The sequence below is a fragment of the Podarcis melisellensis genome, assembly GCF_964234715.1.
Source record: "Podarcis melisellensis genome assembly, chromosome: 8".
Taxonomy (NCBI): Eukaryota; Metazoa; Chordata; class Lepidosauria; order Squamata; family Lacertidae; genus Podarcis; species Podarcis melisellensis.
This window is the reverse complement of record NC_138540.1, coordinates 59,759,124-59,781,441: the sequence shown is the minus strand read 5'-3', so window position 1 is coordinate 59,781,441 and position 22,318 is coordinate 59,759,124. Positions and strand designations below refer to the sequence as shown.

The window sequence follows — 22,318 nt, the reverse complement described above, 5'->3', positions numbered from 1 at the left end:
GACTCAAGGACAGACAGATACATTGATATTAATAGGTTTGTGTCCTGGGCCTTATTCCAGACAGTGTTGTAAATAATACATGGGTTAGAGGTAACAACTTTTCAGTCTTTGAGCAGCCATTTTGTGAAGGTGCTCCATTAACCCTCAGTACAGAATCTCCACCATATTTTACACCTGCTTTGTAATAGGAGGCAAATTCAAGTCATTTCTGGTGAGAGCACAGCTTCAGTTATGCTTTGTGGGGAAAGGGAATCAATACAGGTTAAGGAAGGGAGATAATATCTTCCTCAAAATAACTGGAGGAGGGGATTCTTTTCAAGGCACCTCTTTTTTCTTGCTCCCTCACTATCATTTTCATTTCCCCAAATTTCCTGTTTGTCCTCCATTCTCTGTTATTTATTCTTCTTGTCTCTTTCTCTGTAGATTCTTATGTTCTCTTCCCTCTTTTGCGTTATTATTTCTTTCAGTTACAGAAAGTTTGTGAGTGGGAAGTGTTCTGCCTGCTTATGCAGTGGGGTGGGGGGAGCTTAGAATAAACCCTGGAGAAGACCACAGGGTGGTATGCAAACGTGCCCCTCTGTGGCCACCCCATTTATGGAGGGAGAGGCTCTAACATCCATGTTTGCTCATGGAGAGAAGCTCTTTGCACCTCTCATCTGCTCAGAATGGAAGGATGGACATCCAGTGCAATGTGGACATGTTCAGTGGAGGAGAGGCTGAGCCAGTGCAAACAGCAGGAAAAGCAAACAGTCTCTGGTTCATTGTGAATTTTTGAGAGGGTATTTACTGAGACCTTTATGCAGGTAGCATAGAAGGCACGGGGGGGGGCAGATGCATTTATCAGGGACACAATAATAGCTCTCGTCTGGCACAGTTGGGGAACGATTGCTTCAGCCTCCTCTACATGGCACCAGCTTGTCTTTCCTTCTGCGTTTAAATCCCAACTCCTCTGTCAGTGCTATTACCCTTTTCCTAGGCATTTCAGGATTCAGGTGTGCCCCCCCCTCCAATGGAGAGACAAACTCCCAGCACACAGCCTGATAGCACATCATGTTCTGTATGTTCAATGAATTTTGTTTCATTTTTAAAAATGGAAGAACACTTGAACTTGGCAAGCCCACCCCACGATCATGCCTGTAGTGGGCAGAATAAGGTTTTCACCATTGGAACTTGCTGTCAGTCCCTGATTCTCTATATGAGAATCTCTATATGAGATTCTCAAGCATAAAACTATGCTTGAGCCTGTCTGGGCTGGGCAAAAGTTTTGCCCACTGGCAAATCCTCTATGAGCCAACCAAATCACCCACCTCAACTGGGTTCCTGTCTTTCTGCATACTGAGATCCTCTTTGGGGCCATCTTTACAGGTCAGCATGAGAAACCGTCCCCAATAGATACAGCCAGGGCTCAAGGTCACAAAGAAGCAACGTATAGATAGCAGCACCCAAGATACTGTTTTACTCTTTTTGGTCCGCCTGTCCATCCAAGATGCTCTTATGCAGCATTTAAAGATCAAGAGGCTTTTTGTCCAGTGAAACCTTTTTTGCTTAAAAGCTGAGCCAGTATGAGCAGGAAAGGCAATGTTGAAATTCAAAGGCATAGCAGAACCACTATGCAGAGAGCTTCTCATACTTCTTAATTTCAATGCCCACCTTTCCCCCAAGGAGGTCAAGGCAGTGTAAATGGTTCCGTCCAGCCACCATTTTATTGTCACAACAACCATCCGTGTGCGCTAGCCAACCCATTTCTTGAACTGCAATGAAAATTGCAGTAGATTGGACACAGGATTGATCTCATAGATAGCAAGTCAGAATTAGATCAGGGAGGTCAGAGTTCAAGTCTCACTTCTGTCATATTTACTATGTGAACTATTGCAAACTATGAACTTCCCAGAGTCTAAAGCAGGTTTGCAAATTTAAAAACCAATGAATAAGAACAGAAAATGCTTTGGTCACCTGCAAAAAGAAGAAGCCCCAGTCCTGTTGGCTAGGGCTAGGGATGGAAGGATCAGTCAATATTGGTTGACTCAGTTTCTCATTTTTCTTATCTTAAATTCAATTCTCCTCATTTCAGCAGCAGTTTGCAAATTTTGTTTTAAATCCTCATGAAAATTCTTCAGTGTTTTTGTACGAATTTCTCCCAATAAGCGCATGTGGTATACAGTTTTGACTAACGTACACACTTTTGCAAGCGATTTATAATAATATAATGTATTTTTGTATGTTATTTTCACTAATATATTTCTTTTTAGGCACACTTCCCCCTAATATATGTATTTTTTGTAAATACTGCTTGGTTGGAGAACTGCATGGCAAAATTAGGAAAGGTGTGAATTTGATGGACGATGGTGTTTTGGTTCTCATATTGTTTTGGAAAGAGTGAGTTTGATAGATTTACCTTGTGAGTGAGATGTGAGTTTTATAGAATTTCTCCTCTGCCACTAGCTGTGGCTGATGGCAGTTGTACTCCAAAACATCTGGAGGGCACCAGCTTGGCATAGGCTGGCTTCAGAGATCTCATGACCCTACAACCAGTCCTGGACACAGCCACTTGTTGATTTCAGGTCTCCATCACTGGCTGTCACTCCTCAATAAAAACTGACAAATGAAAATTGATGCCAGAGGGGGAAGAGGAGGCAGAAGCCGGAGGCCATCTGTCACTGCCGCTGGATGACTGGCATCTCCGAACCCGCCGTATTAGGAGCAGCGGCTTTATGGAGAGCAGCTGTCGCTCCAGACAGATTGGCAGAGCACGGGGCTGATGTCAATGGCCTGCCTTGCCAAGCTTGAGCTTGTGGAAGTCAGACGAGGAGCTGGGTGGGAGCAATCCCAAGGTCTGCATCACAGTAGCAAGACAGGACTTTAAAGCCAGAGAGCTGAACCTCTTGCTCAAGGGAAGGGCCCAGACCGAGAAGCACCCTCTTTTCTCTTCCTGTTTGTCCTTTGCCATCACCAGAGGCCTTTCACCAGGTGTCCCTGACTTCTGAAATGAGGAAGCTGGTAACTAAGGAGAGGCCTTTCCAGTTGTGGGATGCTCCCCACAGCAAAGCTCATCTACGCCACCTCTGACGCCTTCCTGGAAATCTTGTTATCTTCGCCCCTGGCACAGCATGTAAATGTTAGCTCGGTTTTGCTGGATTGGCTGTGGTTCCCCTGCCCCCTGCTGTTTTAGCCTGGTTGTTTTAACTATATTGCTGTTATTTTGTTTTATAAATTGCTTCATGATTGTTTTAAAGATTTTCATTTGATGGAAAGCCAACCTGAGAGCTAAGTTGATGTGCACACAATGATCACAGGGTGGTTTTCCTTTTTAAAAAAGAAAGAATAAATATTCCCCTTTCCCCTGACTATGGGCAGCAGAACCCGAAATGAGACTCGGACAATTTGTGCTTCAGACTGTGGTCCCTGGAGGTCTGTGATGATCAGAGCTGGAGGCTTGGGCTTGAGTTATTTAGAGATAATTGTTCCTTATTTGCTGCACTGATAAAACCACTAACTCTGTCAGGAGAAACTGTACGCAGGGTGGTGAATTGTAATGAAAATGTTTGAGGCTAAAGCAGCTATAGCCTATGGTGCAGCAGGCAGGGGCTCTGCTGACCAGACAAAGGAGGAGACCAGGCTCAGCCACTCTAGAGACTTACGAATTGCAGATGCTGACTTTGCACACACAGATTCCTGTTCCTACCTGGAGGGGACGCCAAGACCTTAGTGCACACACTCTTAGGTGACATACAAGCACCAGAGGCCTCCACTTTTCTCATCCTGTGGCTTCCCAGGGAAATGACTTCTTTGGAAGAGTTCCCTGTGATAGCTTGACCTGCCTACTCTCCTGGGAACTGGCTGCAAAAGACCCAAGCTGTGCCCACAAGCCACGGCCACACCCAAGCTGGCCATGTCCATCACTAGCATGCTGGGAATTCTCACTTAGATGTGGCGACTGGCTCTGCAGTCCCTCTGGAGCTACAACTGCAACCTTCCCCTGTCTGCTTGCCACCTGCGTATGGAGACTCGTGGGTTCCCTACCTGGACATTCGGGGTTGTAACACTCCCTGGCATCGGCATGAGCCCCTCGGCACTCTGCCCAGCCGTGAGCTGAGACGCTGCATTTGCGGGTGCGCTGCTGAGTCCCGTTGGAACACGACACCGAGCAGCGGCTCCAGGATCCCCAGTCCAGCCACTGGCCTTCCACTATTAGAGAAAAGCACAGGGAAAATCTCAATTAGTGCATGACGAGGTTGCACAAGAAAATGCCCCATGAAGATGTCCCTCTGTCTCTTTTTTGGCACCCAACCAGTCCTTGTCAGCTTCTCATCCACCTCCTCTGAGGCAGGATCTTCCAACCCACATTTGCCCCATACATTAAACTCCAATTGATAACAGGCCAGCTCTCCCACCTACCCACCATGCAGGTCAACTCTGGCCAGGATCACTAGGATTTGGGAAAATAAATCAGCTAACAAACCCCACCCACCCAGTCTACCATGGTGGAAGGGCTTCTGGAACAAGAGTAAAGAGGGAGCAGCAGCTGGGGACTGGAAGCATAAGCAGATGGTGGGGTCGGTGGACACGGCCTTGAGGGTCTGGGCCCAAGGAGCCACCTACCAGCTAAGAGCATGAGAAGAGCCCTGGTGGGTCAAGTCAAAGGCCCATATTGCCCAGCCTTCCACAGGGATCAACTAGATGCCTCTGGAACTTGTGGTCCCCAGAAACCACTATTCAGAGGCCTGTTGCCTCTAACAGTGGAGGTAGAACAGAGACCTTGTGACTAATAGTCACTGATAGCCCCATCCTCCATGAGTTTGTGCTATCCTGCTCTGAAGGTTTAGCATGACTAAACTCTCCCCAGCATGAGCTGATGGCAGGATGGTTGGAAAGCGGAGAGATGCTTTTTGATGCTGGTGTTTCTTTGGAGTTTCTTTGGATTTGTCAAGTCTAATCCTTTTTTAAAAAAAATTCTGTACATTTTATTGCTTTAACTTTACTGAGCCTGTAACCTTTTGAGTGTTATCTTCTTGCACATCCCTTTGGTAGCTTTCAATTGTGAAGCTGTTTATAAATCTGCAAATGAAATAAATACGCAATACATAAAAGCCATCCAAGCTGACGACCATCATCACTACACCCGGTGGAAGCCCATTTGCTAGAAGTCTCTTCCCACAAGGAACAGCTCAGCAGCACCACTGAGACGGCTCCAATCAGTAAGCTCAGTCCTGCACCACATGCAGGGCAGGGAAGAAACGAATGGTGAGTCTAAAGGCCGGTTGATAAAAATAGACAAAAATATGGTGCCTGTGTATCTAGACTCAAAGGCTCGGCATATACATGGACCACATTTGCTTACAATAATGTCAGGTTGCATTCCTGCTTTGCTCCTTTCTTGGTGCAAGTGGGAGATTCACAACTGAGCTTGGCTTCCCATTGCATCCTAACCATCCTTTGAGGGAGGCAGGCAAAGACAACTTCAGAGTCTGTTCCAGTCCTACTGTTCCCCCCCCCCCCCATGCACAGGACCATTAGCCTTGTGGGAAGGAAGAATAGAGCAAGGGAGGCAAGTAGGGAAAATAAAACCAGGACCTTCTTCAGTTGCTCATGACCACGGGGTCACCTTTGGGTTCAAAACTATGTATTTGTTTTAGCGAGTTTAAAATAAAATCACCTTAAGTACCTGAGCAGAAAGGCAGTATATAAATTTAAAGAACCAATCACCAGGGATTGTGGTTTCTTGTTCCCTAACAAGCCATGATCTCTAACCAGCTTTAAGCCATAGTTTGTTGAGCCCTTACAGAGCACGAGTTGTTAGGAAGCAACAAACCGCAGTCCTTGGTTCGGGCAGAAAGGGAAGAGAAGGCTTCACCCTGGTTTGTTTATCCAGGGAGGGAACAAGGTGGAAACAACTGGGCAGCCAGCAGCAGGCTACTCATTTCTGGTAAACCATGATAAGACAGAAACCCTCAGTGCCCCACCCTCTTCTCCATCCTTGCTGGCTCTGCTTCCCCCAACCCCTCCTGTCTGTGGTTCAGCATGACTTGGAGGCTCAATACAGAATTTCAGAGATGGCTCTGTTAAGATGGTGACCTCATTGGCCATCTTAAGGCTCCAGCCAATGCCAAGCATCAGCCAAGACAGAGATATGGCAGAGGCTGGGGGCAATGACACCTCCGTTCAGCTTTGACTTCTCAGTCTGATGCTGGATGAGCCACTAGGTGTGTTATTGCCCTTGCTAAAGTGCTTTCCTTCCCACCTCCTTTGCCTTACCCTTTCCACTGCAGACCACCTCTCCAGTCTGGGACTCCTCACTCCTTGGCATCTAATCAGCTAGCCAAGTGCAGCTTTGGGCAAGGCCATAGTATAGCATGCTAGAACACATGCTTTGTATGCAGAAGGTCTCTGGTTCAATCCCTGTCATCTCCAGATAGGGCTAGGAATGGAGATGTTCCATCTGAAACCTTGGAGAGCTGCTGCCAGTAAGTGTAGGCAATGCTGAGCTAGATGGACCAGTGGTATAAAGGACTGTCTAGGAGCCACAGCTCAGTGGCAGAGCATTTGTTCTACACAAAGGTCCTAGGTCCAATCCTTGGAATCTCCAAAGAGGGTTGGGAAAGGTCCCTGTCTGAAACCCTGGAGAGCTGCTGCCAGTCAGTGCAGACAATACTGAGCTAGATGGACCACAGGTCTGACACTGAATAAGGCAGCTTCCTATGTTCCTGAAAATTATCCACTGCTTCCAAGGTCTGGTCCTGCCAACAGCCAGAGACCCTGCAGTGTCTGACACATGGATATAATTGCAATCCTCACTTAGCACAGAAGGTTGACAGAGGTCATGTACGAAATCAGTCATTAAGAAGGCCCCAAACAAGAAAGGCTTTGTTTCCAACAGGGCTGCATGACACCAGACACTCTTCTCCTTCCCATTTTTGTGGCCCCAGGCACCAGGCAGCTCACAAAAATTAGATGGTGAGCTGTGTATGGCCAGAGGGGCTCCCTATTGTACAAGCCTGGCCGACAGTCTTGCTCTGAAAAGCACACAACACCCGAAGGACAGGAGCAGCGTGGAGAGGAGGAAAAACAAAAGCATGCGCGAGGCAGCCCTCTTGGTTTCTCTGAAGAGATTTATGGCAACCAGTGAGAGTCGCAGCCTCCTTAGTGGAACTACAGACAGGCTGTGATCTGACGCTACTTGGTTCTGCTTAGAACGCAAAACACCTTCTTCTGTAATGCTAAAATACCCAACAAGCTATATTTCAGAACAATCAGTACTGGAATGCACAGCTAGATCTAATTCCATTTGGCATTCACATTTAAAAATACAAAGACCCCCTGCCATTAATGCAAAGCCATGGTTGTTTTAACCATAGTTTTTCAACAAACCACAGATGTGAGGTGTCACAGATGAAAAAAGAAGACATGGTTTGTTTCCTCTAAACTTGGGTTGTTTTCCAGCTGTTCTTGCCTTGTGCTTTTTGTAGCTTGATGAGAGTGTGGGGTGAACAAACCATGGCTGTTGGGTTTGGAAAGACTGCCAAACAATAGTTAAAACAAGCCACAATTTGTAAAAAACACAGTTAGGCTAAAGAAAACAATGGTTTGCCCAGTGCAATGTAGTGGTTTGAGTGTTGGACTAGGACTTGGGTGACCAAGGTTCAAATCCTCAGCCATGAAGCTCATTGAGAGATTTTGGACTAGTCATCATCTTTCATTCCAACCTACCTCACAGGGTTGTTGTTCTCCACCTTGGAGAACAGCTGGGATATAAAAGTAATAACAGAATAAATACATTTAAAACGGGTGAAGCATGCTTTTAGATCGAAGGCATACAAACCAGATTTTGCCTTGGAGGGTGGATGAATCAAGGCTGGTAAGCAGGCTAAGGTAGTTTTCTTTTTAAACAAATTTTTTAGTGTGTGTTAATTGTACTCCAAATGCTCTTAAACTGTTGATTAATTATTTGTCACTTTATATCTTAATGGGTCTTAGGACACTTTTGCAATTTTATTTCAAATATTTTGTTGTTGTTGCTTCAAAGCAGTAGTAAAAGTTATTGGAAGTCCAATTTCTGAGTGCAAAGGTCTTTGAGCCAGCTGGGGGAGAAGTTTGTTTGTGTTCTGTGCTAGTGATGGAAGCTGCAGGCATTGAGTGAAAGCCTGAGCTTCCCTGGGGAGCTAACTCTTTATTCTTTTATTTCCACTACCTGATAAAAGCAGTGGGAGGAAGCATTATAGCCAGGAGGGTCTTTAATTCACTTAGACATCCTACTTCCTGACACTGCCTACCACTAATAGTCCGAAGATTTCATAAAGCATGTGTGTATGTGCTGGACAGAGGTTGGGGGGAGGATGGCAAATCTAAGTCAATTCCATACATCAGAAGAGAGATCCCTACTGTACTGGCTCCAGCTAGAGGGTGGAAAGAACAACGTCTTAGGGTAAGGCCAGTATGTGTGTGTTTCTGTGTGGTTGCAGCATTCAGCAATGCAGTTTCCCTCTCACCCAGGAGGAATTTTAGCCCCAAAGACCATTTCCGAGGAAAAGGCTACCACAAGCTGATTTTCCCTCTCACACTCCCCACTTCATGTTGAAAAAATCACAAATTACCTAGGCCCTGAAAGGCTAAAAAACAACTTCAACCCCCAGACCATGTTAGTGATATCAGAAGACCATTTTATCGTGCTTAGAAATGATTGTGTGACTCTGTCTAGTCAAGGAGCAGAGGACCTGAAGCTCACCTGAGGTTGTAGGACTCCAACTCCCATAAACCCTAGCCATTATCGTGAATAGTCAGGGGTGATGGAAGTTGTAGTTCAGCAATGTCTAATGAGCCAAAGGTTTGTGACCTCTGGTCTATTAGTACAGAATGGAGACAAAAGAGAACTTATCTTTTGGGAAAGTAGGAAAACCTTGGCAGGGGTGAAGGAAGGGAGGGGGGAATCCAAGGAGCTAGTTACTAACCAGGGCAGAGAGCGATATTGCAGGATTTATTCTGCACCTCAGGCCCCTTGCAGGCCTTTCCACCGTATTGTGGAGCAACGCATTGCCGCATTCTGGTCCGCGACCCTTGCCCACAAGTCATCGAGCACAGACTCCAGGGGGACCAATCCTCCCATAGGCCGTGAACTGCAACACAGCACACAGCAATCATGGCTGGGCCTCCATCTCAGCCAGGGAGGGGAAAGGCTTGGGCTTGGGGTAGCAGAGCAGGAAAGGCATATCGGGGGTACAAAGAAGGTTTGCACAGGGTCAGTGGAGAAAGAATGAAACAGAGAAAAGGAGTAGTGCTTCGTCCTATCTTCTGAGGATAGAACGCAAAGCAACTGGTCTGAGACGCGGGGTGCAGAGGTATAGGCACATCACTATGAGTAACTTTCTACTTATAAGGCTTAACATTATGAAGATCTTTCTGCTTATACATCATTGCAAGAAAGGGCTGGTGAATTAGATGATCTGACAAATCCCATTCAATGCTGGTGTTTTGTTTTGTTTTTGCTTTTTTGAACCCATTACAGTGAATACCCAAAATGTTGCCTGAGGGAATTCAGGAGTGGATTCAACCAGGAACCCCAAGTTCAATTCCCAACATCTCCACATTGGGCTGGGAAAGACCCCTGACTGAAACCCTAGAATGTCAATACTTGGTTGTATAAACCAATGGTGTGACTGGGTAAAAAGGAAGTTATCTTTTCCCTAGGGCAACAAACAAACAGCCAAAGGAAGGACCGCAAAGAGACTACATACACCAGCCAAGGAAGCCTCTCAACAACATTCAGCCAGAGTGCACCATGTCACATTGCCTGACCTTATAAAAGCTGCCAGATCAAGCTAATTTATCAGCTTGGGCAAATAGAGTTCAAAGCTGCTCCAGTGTTCCTGTGTGAGACTCTCTTTCAGCCCTCTCCCTGGATCTCTAACCATTTCAGGAAATGCTTCTGATCTCAAATGTATCCATGGAATATCCAAACTGTATGAAGTTTCAATGCTAGTCAGTCCTAGTTGGCAAGGTCCAGTTGATCAGAGTCCATATCTGCTAGTCTGTCTACTGAGTTTCTCTAGCAAGTCTATCCAGATGGGAGATATGGCCAAGGTGACATCATTCTCTGTGGCAGCTCCTAAGTTGTGGAATTCCCCTCCCCACAAAGGTGTGCTTGACACCTTCATTGCTTCATTGTGCAGCTTCTGTCACATACGGAAGACACACCCCTTTACCCTGGTTTTTGAAATTTGAGATCTTATGCACCAGGTACGGGGCCCCCTGAGTGCTTCAGCCCCCCCCCCCAGCATTCCCTATGAAGGCGTCAGGTACCCACAGTTTTTTGTGCCGGGGCCATATGCCTCCAACATCAATACGTCCAATGTCAGCACATCCACTGATGCCTGCGTGTGATGTCAGCATGCTGATATCAGGTGCACACACTAGTGGGCTTGCTGACATTGGGCATGCATGACCCTAGGCACCCACAGTCCCGGGGCCAAGCTGGCAGGCCTGCTTGAGATATAGTGATCCAAACTAGATGTGATTGAAATTTCTTTCAAACTTTTTTTAATCTTTTATTTTACATTGCTATGACCCACCCCGAAACCTTCTGGTGAAGAGCATGTAATAATAATTCTGATAAATAAGTAAGAGATACCTTGTCTCTGTTGTGTGCTAGGAAACATCTTCCCCAAGGCATTTAGTTGCCTAGTGTCAGAAGGCAGAATGCTGAATTATCTGGACTTTCCACCTGCCCACAAAGACAGTTTTTATCTTCTGTCGCATTCCCCCAAAGTCAAATCAGTGCTCCGTCATTTCAAGAGAGCAGCAGAATCCCCATTACTGAAAAATAGAATACATTTTGCTTCCCCTCCTTCCCTGTTATGAAAGTACACAGCTACATAAACAGACATTGAAGCTTTATTACGCCCTCCATTCTGCTGTCTAGTCCAGCCTGGGTGGAAAGAGGAACAGACAGGCAGTCAAACTCTGTTCTAAAAATGGTCGGCATACATCATGAGCACATCCTCTTCTTGATTTAAGCTTTGCAGAGAGCTGGCTAGAAGTGTTCAGTTTTTAAAATGCAACTAGAATTTATCTGCTCTAAAAGAAACTGCAATCTGAAGTGTTCTACCTTTCAGGGATAACATTGCAAGATTGACAAAAAATATAAATTTGGCTTTTTAAAAAAAGCTGGCAAAATTAAATCTTTTTTGAGCATAATTGGGTGAAGCATGACAACAAGAAATGTACCAGAAAATGAACCTCTCTACACTTCTGTAGCAGGCTAGATTGTTGTACAATTAAGCCAATTGTGCATGCAATGTGCAACAATTATCCAGATCTGCATAAATGTATAATACAGCCTGTGCTTTTGAATGGGGACAAGCATGATGTGGAATTAAGGCAGTTGCACATGCAATCCACAACAGATACTCCTGCCTGCATTCATTTATGCTCTACTTGATACTTATGAATGAATGGGGAGGGTGATGTGCAATGAAAATAAGCTCAGTACTAAAGCACATCCTTTGCATGCAGAAGGTGTTAAGTTCAATCCTTGATGGCATCTCTGGGTAGGCCTGGGAAAGACTCCTGCACAAAACCCTGGAGAGCCATTTCCAGTCAGTGTAGAATAGCTTTTCCCAAGTTGGTGCCCTCCAGATGTTTTGCACTACCACTCTCATCAGCCCCAGCCAGCACGGCAATAGTCAGGGATGGTGGAGGCTGTAGGGAACATTTAGAGAACACCATGCTAGGGAAGGCTGGTGCAAATAATACTGAGCTACAAGTGCCAGTGTGACTTAAGGCAGCTTCCTATGTGTATGCAACAAGTGATAATGATTCATATATGCACTGCTGATTTTGCTCCTGAATGGACAGCATAATACCTGCAGTTGGATGCCACCAGGGGATGGAGGGTTTCACCTGCCTTGCCCCACACGCTTCATAAGGTGATTGCTTTATGGATATTCTGGCAACCTATTAGTAAGCTGTACGCTTGCTTAAATGTTAATATATGTTAAATGAATGGTTAATTGTTGATTATTATTGTTGCAAGTTTTTTTTTGAGGGGGGGGAGAGTTAGGTTGTATGCCTGCATCTCATCTAATTCCTGAATCCAGCAAGGGTTAAAATCTAATGGCAGATTCAATTCTTGAAATAGCCAGGCCAGCTTCTTGGTAATGGTCCTAAGCATGGGTCGCAGGAGGCAAATGGGTCGGCCCACTCCTGATGGGCCCCCTCCCTCACCTGGCTAGAAGCGAGAAAGACAAAAGGTCTAGCTGAGCATGTGAGCTGGGCTAGAAGCAGGCTGTAGGCAGAACCATGAGAAGGAAAGCCATTCTGGATTTCTACTTGGATCCAAGGCTGTGATGACTGGAGGAGCAAAACCTTCTGGGGTGTTGAGCCCCTCCATCAGAGGCTCAGGTTGTATATATTTGTAAATAAACCATCACAAAGGCACCACAGTCTCCATTGTCCCTCATTCAATGGAAACTGAACCCTTGGTAAGAGCCTGGAACCCCTGGAATCTTGCACCCCTTGGAGATTGGGGTGGTGTACAACAGGATTATTTTAGCAGTTATAAGTCTAATCATGCATTGTTACTGTATTGCTGTATTTAGATTTAGGTTTTTCTGCAAACCACATTGAACAGAGTTGTACTTTGGGGTAATGTGGTCTATCAATAAACTGGAAATGACAACATTGACAATTGGCAATCACAATCTGGATCAGCTTTTCAAAAATAAAAAAAATGACACAGCCACATTTGCTGACAAGCCTCTCAAATGTGTAATGCTTCTCATGTGGGAAGGAAGAAATATCTTCCAGGGCAAAGGCACCGGTTTGCCACCCCACCCCTGTTACATAATACCAACGTCTGGTTAGAATAATAGAATCACAGAATGATTGAGTTGGAATGTCATCTAGTGCAACCCACTGCAACGAAGGAATCTTGCCCACAGCCACCCCCAGGTGGGTTTGAACTACCAATCCTCTGATCCAGTGTTTCCCAACCGGTGTTCCGCGGCACACTGGTGTGCCGTGAGACCTTGCCTGGTGTGCCGTGGGAGGGAGGCGGGAGAGGCAAGGTCTCCCCCCGCCGCCCGGCATCGGAACGATGCCCCGATGCCGGGCGGTGGGGCGGGAACCTCTCCCCCCGCCGCCCGGCATCGGAACGATGCCCCGATGCCGGGCGGTGGGGCGGGAACCTCTCCCCCCGCCGCCCGGCATCGGAACGATGCCCCGATGCCGGGCGGTGGGGCGGGAACCTCTCCCCCCGCCGCCCGGCATCGGAACGATGCCCCGATGCCGGGCGGTGGGGCGGGAACCTCTCCCCCCGCCGCCCGGCATCGGAACGATGCCCCGATGCCGGGCGGTGGGGCGGGAACCTCTCTCCCCGCCGCCCGGCATCGGAACGATGCCCCGATGCCGGGCGGTGGGGCGGGAACCTCTCCCCCCGCCGCCCGGCATCGGAACGATGCCCCGATGCCGGGCGGTGGGGCGGGAACCTCTCCCCCCACCGCCCGGCATCGGGGCATCGTTCCGATGCCGGGCGGCGGGGCGGGAACCTCTCCCCCCACCGCCCGGCATCGGAACGATGCCCCGATGCCGGGCGGTGGGGCGGGAACCTCTCCCCCCGCCGCCCGGCATCGGAACGATGCCCCGATGCCGGGCGGTGGGGCGGGAACCTCTCCCCCCGCCGCCCGGCATCGGAACGATGCCCCGATGCCGGGCGGTGGGGCGGGAACCTCTCCCACTTTGCCGCCCGGCATCGGAACGATGCCCCGATGCCGGGCGGTGGGGCGGGAACCTCGCACCCCGCCGCCCGGCATCGGAACGATGCCCCGATGCCGGGCGGTGGGGCGGGAACCTCGCACCCCGCCGCCGGGCATCGGAACGAGGTCCTGGACCTCTTCTGAAGGCAGGCGGGGGCAAAAGTCTTTGCTCCCCCCGCCTGCCTTCCCGGGACAGTGGAGACTTCTCCGCTGCCCCGGGCGATCTTAAAATGCTGGCGGGCGGGAGCGAAGCGTTCGCTGCCGACCCCCAGCATTTTAAAATCTCCTCGGGGCAGCGGAGACTTCGCTCCCGCCCGCCAGCATTTTAAAATCGCCCCGGGACAGCAGGGGCTTTTAAAATGCTGGCGGTTGGCAGCAAAGCCCTCCTGTCCCCGGAGCTTGCGGGGCGGGAGGTGGGAAGAAGGGCTTTTCTTCCCACCGCCAGCCTTCAGAACAGCCTTCTGAAGGCTGGCATTGGGAAGAAAAGCCCTTGTCCCTGTCCCCCCCAGCCTTCAGAAGAGGTCGGGGGACAGACTGTCCCCGGACCTGGTCTGAAGGCGGTTTCCCTAGGAACGCATTAATTGATTTTCAATGCATTCCTATGGGAAACCGTGCATTGCAAGACGAAAAACTCGCAAGACGAAGAGACTTGCGGAACGAATTAATTTCGTCTTGCGAGGCACCACTGTACTTTTTATATAGTCAATATAGGCACAGAGTTAAATTTTTTAACATTTTCTAATGGTGGTGTGCCTCGAGATTTTTTTCATGAAAGAAGTGTGCCTTTGCCCAAAAAAGGTTGGGAAACACTGCTCTGATCAACAGCCAGATGCATTGACCCATTGTGCCACTGGAGGGGGCTGGCCAAGAAAGAATGGCTCAGCATCAGTGCCCTACAGTGGAGGGTTCATGCATGCACACTCTACATGAACAATACTTCATGCTTGGATGCAGAAAGGCCTCTGGAGCACAACATACTAAAATTGCCCACCTGACATTCTAAGGACATAAGAATGTCAACACAGTGGCCAACCAGATGTCTGGGGGAGACCAGCAAGCATGACCTGAGCACTTTCTCTTCCTTTGGTTCCAGCAACTGCTATTCAGAAGCACTACTGCCTCCTAATATGGCAAGTAGCTTTTGATAGCCCTCTCGTTCATGAATTTGTCTAATCCTCTTTTAAAGCCATCCAGTTTGGTAACCATCACTGCTTCCTATGGGAGTGAGTTCTGTAGTTTAACTATGCGCTGCATAAAGAAGTACTTTCCTTTATTTCTGCTGAATCTTCGAACACTCAGCTTCATTGGATGTCCACGATTTGCATGTTATGAGAGAAGGTTCGCCTCCCCTCCTCTACCCACTTTCTCCGTGCCATGCATAATTTTATAAATTTCTATCATGTCAACTCTTGCTCACCACTCTCTAAAAGATCATTCCAGCAACTGTTCCTGATGGGATCAAGTGAGCTTTGGGCTATGGTGTAATTTTAAAGCACATTCAAAGCACCGTCCTCCACTAAGAATTGTAAGCACTGCAGTTTATCCCTCACAGAGTTACAATCCTCCGCAACCCTTAACAAACTGCCCAGAATTATTGCAGGGTGGAAATGTGCTTGGAATGCATACCCAGCCAAAATTTGTGGTCATTTTGATCTATTTTTCCAGTCCCATTTTTGCTTCTTTCCACAAGCTTTCAAAATAGAGGAAAGTAAGTGTAAAGGTTAAGCTGCCATCAGTTGCTACCAAACCCATGTCTCTTGGATGTGAGATCACAGCAGCCATTACAAATAATATGAAAGAGGGAGAAATTTCCCAAGATAATTTGGGTTTTGCCTTGACAGTGGATGCTGATACACAGAAAACTGATTTCCATCATCCAGTTCCTCCCAAGCTGATAACTCTTTGGAGAACACCTGAACAGCTTCCTGGTCAAACTTAATCAATGCTTCATTTATCATTAAATCCATTCACAATATCTTATATCCAGACTTGCAGATGTTTTAATGATTGAAATTAGGAATGGAGCATGGTACTTCATTTTCTCTTTGCAAAAACCTGGGGAAACTGTCTTTGAAGTCTGCTGCGTTTTCCAAAAATTAATATTCAGCTTTGCTAATGTAAGAACTAGCAGGTTTTCTTTTTAATTCTGATCTCTCTGCTTTACAAGGGACCCAGGAGTTGTGCTGATTAGCGCTCAAGACAGATATTAATAATTACTGGCTTTTAATATTTTCAAAGGGAGAGAGGACATTGTTTGGTTATACCAGCATACTTTGGGGAAACCTGAGACCTTTTGTGACGTGCAGGAGCCAGTGTAATGGGCTTTTACAAGTAGGGAGTGATAATTGGGCTTGCTTCACATTTCAATTGTAAGCCTGTCTAATTCACACTTCCCATTACAATATGCAAACCAAAACACAGCTACCTCTTGACATTTGCAATCCTGTTTCCAACCCCAAAATGTATGTATTAGAGAAAGTACGCATAAAATGCATATATTAGTGAAAACAATATGCAAAAATGCAGTTCCATAAATGTGTGTGTTAGGCAAAATTGCATACCAATGTATTAGGAGAAATGTGCAGTAAAATGCTGGTGGATTTTCATAGGGACTTTTTAAAAAAATACCAAAAACATAGTTTGTTCTTCTGATCTTTTTGTTGATACATCCCACTTTTTTCTTGGATTTGGTTAATTTCATGCCTGAGGAAACAAACTGCTTTCTAATTTCCAGCTAATCCAACGACCATTCCTGTGTAAGTTGTTCCTTGCTCCCCCCCTTTTCCCCCCTAATATGCCTATTGGATGCCTTTTGCTGTTCTGTGTAATTTTCTCCAGAATCTAAAAACGCTTTCTGGATTGTTTATCCATTGAAAGATTCATGAGGTGAAACCTAAAAACAAGATGAGGAATTATCTTTCACCTCCAACAGGCCAACGAGAAATTCAGGGATATCTAGCCTTTGATGAGTTGAGATTAAACAGAATGATGTGGAGGGGAAAAAACAACTTTTATACAGATATATAAATATTTCTACAATGATCTCCTGAGCTCTCCCGATTCAGCTTTGTTCAGTGTCTTCACGCTGGCGTTAGATTTTTCAAGCAGATAGTGATCCATCATTGATTAGCTGTCATAGGCTCTGAATGCTAATTAATGCATTTCAACTCTTCAACCTCCTTTAAATCAAAGATACTAAAAGCACCACAGTTTTCCAGGGTATGCAAAAGCCAGCATGACTTGAAAAGAAGAAGGAAGCCCAAGGACACTTTCAAAAGCATGCCTAAAGTAAATATTCTTATTCTAAAAAATGAGCATGTCGATTAAGTATGTATGTAGCACCAGAGTTCTGAAACTTGCAACTGCAGCATGTCATGCTAGAGATGGCCACTGACTCTGATGGCTTTAAAAGACAATGAGGCAAAGTAACATTAGAAGAATCTTCTGGATCAGGACAATGGTCTATCTAAGCCAGCATCCTGTTCTCACAGCAGACAACCAGATACCAGTGTTAGAAACTGAGATATGAAAGCTAAAAGCTAAATGGCACCTTAAACCTAGGTGATGGGCACAACAATGGGCACACTTTCTTTAAAACAAGAATACAAAGCTGAAAATGAACGAAATGCAGCTAAAATATTATGTTCATTTTTCACATGGTCTAGTCCTTCCCCTGCCCACCCCCCTAATATTCTTAAGAGGGTCTCTTCTCCAGTCTTCAGAGAGTAACTGGAAGTGGGAAGGCAGAAAAAGGTCCTCCTTTCCTTCCACTCTGCAGTTTTAATCTGAAATTTTAGGTGCAGTGCTGCGCCCAAAGCTCAGAAACTGCTCACACTAATGAAATTCCCTGCCGCAAAATGAGCCTAGAACAATGGGAGTTTCAAACACTGCCAGATACTTGTGGGAAACCCACAAGCAGGACCTGAGCACAAGTTTTGAGCAACTGGTATTCAGAAATCCTTCTGCCTCCCTCCATGTCTAGTAGCCATTGGTAGCCTTCTCCTCCAGGAATCTGTACAATCCTCTTTTATAGCCATCCAAATTGGTGGCCATCACTGCCTCCTGGAGGAGCAAGTTCCATAATTCAACTATACGCTGCATGAAGAAACACTTTCTTTTAACTGTTGCAAATCTTCTACTATTCAGCTTCATTGGATGTCTGTTAGAGGTAAAACTGGGTGCACCAGGAACTTATCGAGGGAAGAATTTGGATCTGAAGAATTTAAACCTTCCTAGTCCTCTGTCATGCCCACCAAAATGAGGGGGGTGGGGATATACCAGCCATGCAGCTGGAATAAGCACTTTCCTCCCAGTAGAAGCAAGGAGAGGGAAATTGTAAAACAAAAGGAAAACAAAATGCAAGAGAAGACTCCCACCCTCCCTTCCTGTGCCTGGGCAATGCTTTTGATATCTTTGATATCCCTTTGGCTCTCTCCCAGCCTAGAGGCAGGACGCCTCCCAGCAGTGGGGCTGCTCCTATATTCCTGGGAATGACCCACATTGAACCTCATGGGAATTGTTTCTGGGTAGGCATGTGTAGGACTGCAGTTTTGGTAATGTTTCAAGGGTGTGCGGGATGATGAAAGGCAGTTTCTAAGAATTTTCAGGTGGAGGTGGTGATCCTTGTTTACATGATGGCCAAGGGGGCTTCCTCTTCTTTTTGGATTACAACAGTGGCAAGAGCAACAACAGCCTTGGCCCCACACTTTGAAGTGTGGTTTGGCTTGGCTTTCCTCAGCAGCTCAGTTCGATGCCAAACCACCCATTATGAAGGGAAACCCATAATTTTATATTTATTCATTTATTTATGGCTGTATTTATTGCTGAATGAAACAAAAGCAGGCTGGGGAAGAGGAGCAACAGTGCCAGGGTCAGATGTTTCACTCTTTCACCTGACAACCCCATAATCTCAAACTCAAACAAATCTCAAACAGCTGCTGCCTACCGTGCATTTTCCCTCACCAGGGTAAAGGCAGGGGAGGGAGGGAGAAGAGAGATTGAGAAAGAGGGGAGAGGCTTAAGCATCCCATCCTCAGCACCACTGCCCCCAATTCAGTATCGTCCTGCCTGCTTTTAAGGCAGCCATCCTATGCATGCTGACTGGGAGTAAGCCCCGTTGAACATCCTTCTGAGTAAACACGCACGGGATTATGCTGGAAGTAAAATTCTGTATATCAGGGAAAGCCAACACTGTGCTCTTGTTTGGGACCAAAATTCCCATCACCCTTGCCATGCTTGCTGGGGCTGATGGGAGCTGGAGTCCAAGAACATCTGCAGGCCACTGTGGTTGGTTACCCCTGCTGAATCTGTTTCGGAGATGCAATCACCCAGCTCTCAAAATAAGGGTCCATTTAAAGTAAGGTGGTTCAATGCACGGCCCTTTTGTGCCCCTTACCCATGCCCTCACACTGCCTTCCCAAAGCTGAGTTAGTGAGGTGCTGGGCTTTGGAAAGGAGGTGTGAGGGCTCTGACAGGGTCCTAGAGTCCTCCGTGCACCTTCCCAAAGCTTAGTTAGTGCTTTCCCAGCTTTGGGAAGGAGCTGGGATTGCTCTAGGGCCCTGGGATGTGTGTGTCAAATTTTGGCCTCATTCCCCCACCCTGCAGGATAAGCCCTGCAGGTCCAAAGTACTCTTGTGGCTCACTTGGCAAGGAAAGTTGGGCTGCCCTGAGGTAAAGGATTCCTGATACACTCACTGGCTCAAAGGAGAACAGATTCAGTTTCTACACAATTTTGCATTACAGTATGTCCTTTTAACGGAATGGGGCATTGATCAGGCAGGAGAGATGCCTTGTTGCAGGATGGATAAAATACTCTTTAATTAAACAGGGCGCATTAGAAAACGTGTGGCAAATTTACGGCAAGCTGTTTTAGTCATTTTTATTTCATTAATACTTCACAGTACTTATGGGTTATGGCTGAATTGGCTTTATAACTAATTAAACCTATTAAGTGTCTCATCCTTGCGAACCAGAATTGAACCTGTCCTTGGGAGTGGGGTGGGGCGGGGCGGGGTGCCGAATGGGTTACTAAATCTTCCTTGGGACTGAACTGGAAGCGACAGAGGCAAAGCTAAATAAAAAACAGAACAGAACCAAATATTTCAGAGGATGTTTATTCCTGCTTCTAAGAGTGCAGCCACATTAGCATATGAATGTTAATAATGCCAGTTGGAATGAACATTCTGGGAATACAAAACAAAGCGCGATGACAGACAGGCATCTCTCACGAAAGCAACCTGACACAACGAAGGAAGACGTAACAAAGGGGTGGAAGGAAGGGGAAACAGCAGCAAGCCCCCTCCCCATTTGCCCCGTCTACCTGGGCAGGTGGCGGTATTATTGCATATCCGGGTCTCCCGCAACAACCCGCTACATAGTGTCCCGTAAGGCGATGAGACGCAGGAGCGAGTCCGCACCTGGGTGCCTTGGCCGCAGGTCAGTGAACAGACGCTCCACTGGGACCACTCTTCTGCTGCAGGGTCTCCTGTGGGAAAGAGGGAAACACGCACACAAGCATACAGACACAGAGAAAAGCTGGTTCAGCCACCTCCAGAACAGACAGAAGACCTGGAAGTAGCTCTGATGCTGTGGCCATTTACCTAGGGCTGGACAAATCAGGCTATTTCTGGTGGGCATAACTTCTGCTGGTGTTTGAGCATCATTCCATTCCATTCTGTTCTCTTTCCACATTAATCTGTGTATGTGTGTGTATGTTTTTTTTAAGAGCACCAAACATTTCATGCAAATGTGTGTTCAAATACTTATAAAATGTATTTTCTCTCAAGATGTCCATTCCCATTCTCTATCACATTTCTGGGGTGTGCACTGACCACAAGATGTGGTTCAGAGACCAAAGCAGTGACTGATTTAGAGTAATAGAATCAGAGAACTGTAGAGCTGGAAGGAATCCACAGGGTCATCTAGTCCAACTAGTTGCCCTCGCAGGAATGACAGCTAAAGAATCCCTGGTGCATCTAGGCCAGTACTGATTGATAGCAATAGCTCTCTAGGTTTCAGAGGGTCTCTTCTTGCCCTACCCAGAGGTACCAGGGATTGAACCTACGAGCTTTGGCATGCAAGGCAGCTGCTCTACCACTCAGCTATGGCCATGCAGCCATGTATGTGTGAGGTTCAGAGCTGAAGTAGTGCACAGAGCAGCAAGCAAGCAAGCACAGTGTTTGGAGGAGGCTGCCACAGGCAAAATGTCTATCCTAACTGAAACAGCCAACTCAGAAGAGAGAAAACTAGCAAAGCACATAGAACAGACAAGATCAACATCCCTCCCGCAAAGCACTTTGGCCAGAGGGCCTTGGCAAATCCTTTTTGTGTGTGGATGGACTTGTTTTTAAAAATTGCTATATTTGTATTCATTGCACTTTGTATTTATTGTTGCTGTTAAATCACTTCAAGATTTATTTATTTTTGTGGAAAACAATGCACAAAGCGACTAACAGACAAAGATAGAATCCCTTCTGATTAGAAGTAAGATGTGTCAGTCACAAAAATGCACAAACATACTGCCTCACCCTCTCCCCACCCTGGCAATTTCCATATATTGTATGGGAAAATTGGGAGAAACATTGCAATTTTTGCAGATCACGTTATCCACAGCTCTCTTTGGTACCAAATTTTCTAATTGCTCACAAAGCTTTGGGGGCCCCCAGTTTTGGTTCAGAGGGATTTGAAGGGAGCTCAGCCTTGGGTAACTCCAAAATAAGCTCAATTTCACATAATCCTAGAATTGTAGAGTTGGAAGGGGCCTCAAGGGTCATCTAGTCCAACCCCCTGCAATGCAGAAATTGCAAGTAAAGAATCCCTGGCACATGGCCATCCAACCTCTGCATAAAAACCTCCAAGAAGGAGACTCCACCAACTTCTAAGGGAGTCCGTTCCACTTTTGAACAGCTCTTACAAGCAGGAAGTTCTTCCTAATTTTAGTCCTATCTTGTAATCTGAATCATTGGTCTGGATCCTCCCCTCTGGAGCAGCAGAAAACAAGCTTGCTCCATCTTCCACATGGCAACCCATCAGATATTTGAAGGTCACTATCATATCACTTTTCAGTCTTCTTTTCTCTAGAATAATAATAATAAAAAAAATAAATTTTATTTATATCCTGCCCTCCCCAGCCAGAGCTGGGCTCAGGGCGGCTAACAACAGTCAAAATAGTTCAACATTCTAAAAACATTCATTATAAAATCAATTAAAATCAAATTAATGGCAACCATCAAGCAAAATCCTGTGCAGGTTGCCAGAGGAGGGGGTCAGTCTGCGCCCTGACCAAAGGCCTGGTGGAACAGCTCTTGCAGGCCCTGCGGAAAGATGTCAGGTCCCGCAGAGCCCTAGTCTCTTGTGACAGAGCGTTCCACCAGATTGGAGCCACGGCTGAGAAAGCCCTGGCTCTAGTTGAGGCCAGCCTAACCTCTCTGTGGCCTGGGATCTTTAGGATGTTTTTATTTGCAGACCGTAAATTTCTCTGTGGGACATACCAGGAGAGGCGGTCCCGTAGGTACGAGGGTCCTAGGCAGATCCAGCTCCCTCAGCTGCTCCACATAATGCTTGGTTTCCAGAATATT

At 46.6% G+C, this 22,318-nt stretch overlaps 1 protein-coding gene across 4 annotated transcripts in view; it reads right to left on the bottom strand.

Moving 5' to 3' along the window:
- ADGRB2 (adhesion G protein-coupled receptor B2) overlaps positions 1–22,318 on the bottom strand; it is a 167,019-nt gene that overhangs the window by 68,497 nt on the left and 76,204 nt on the right. For all 4 annotated transcript variants that reach the window (XM_081922850.1, XM_081922851.1, XM_081922849.1 and 1 more), the window contains exons 4-5: positions 20,062–20,226; positions 4,021–4,185 (exon numbers count right to left, since the gene is read on the bottom strand). In XM_081922850.1, the coding sequence (XP_081778976.1) occupies positions 4,021–4,185; positions 20,062–20,226 (330 nt within the window). The remainder of the gene's footprint in view (positions 1–4,020; positions 4,186–20,061; positions 20,227–22,318) is intronic.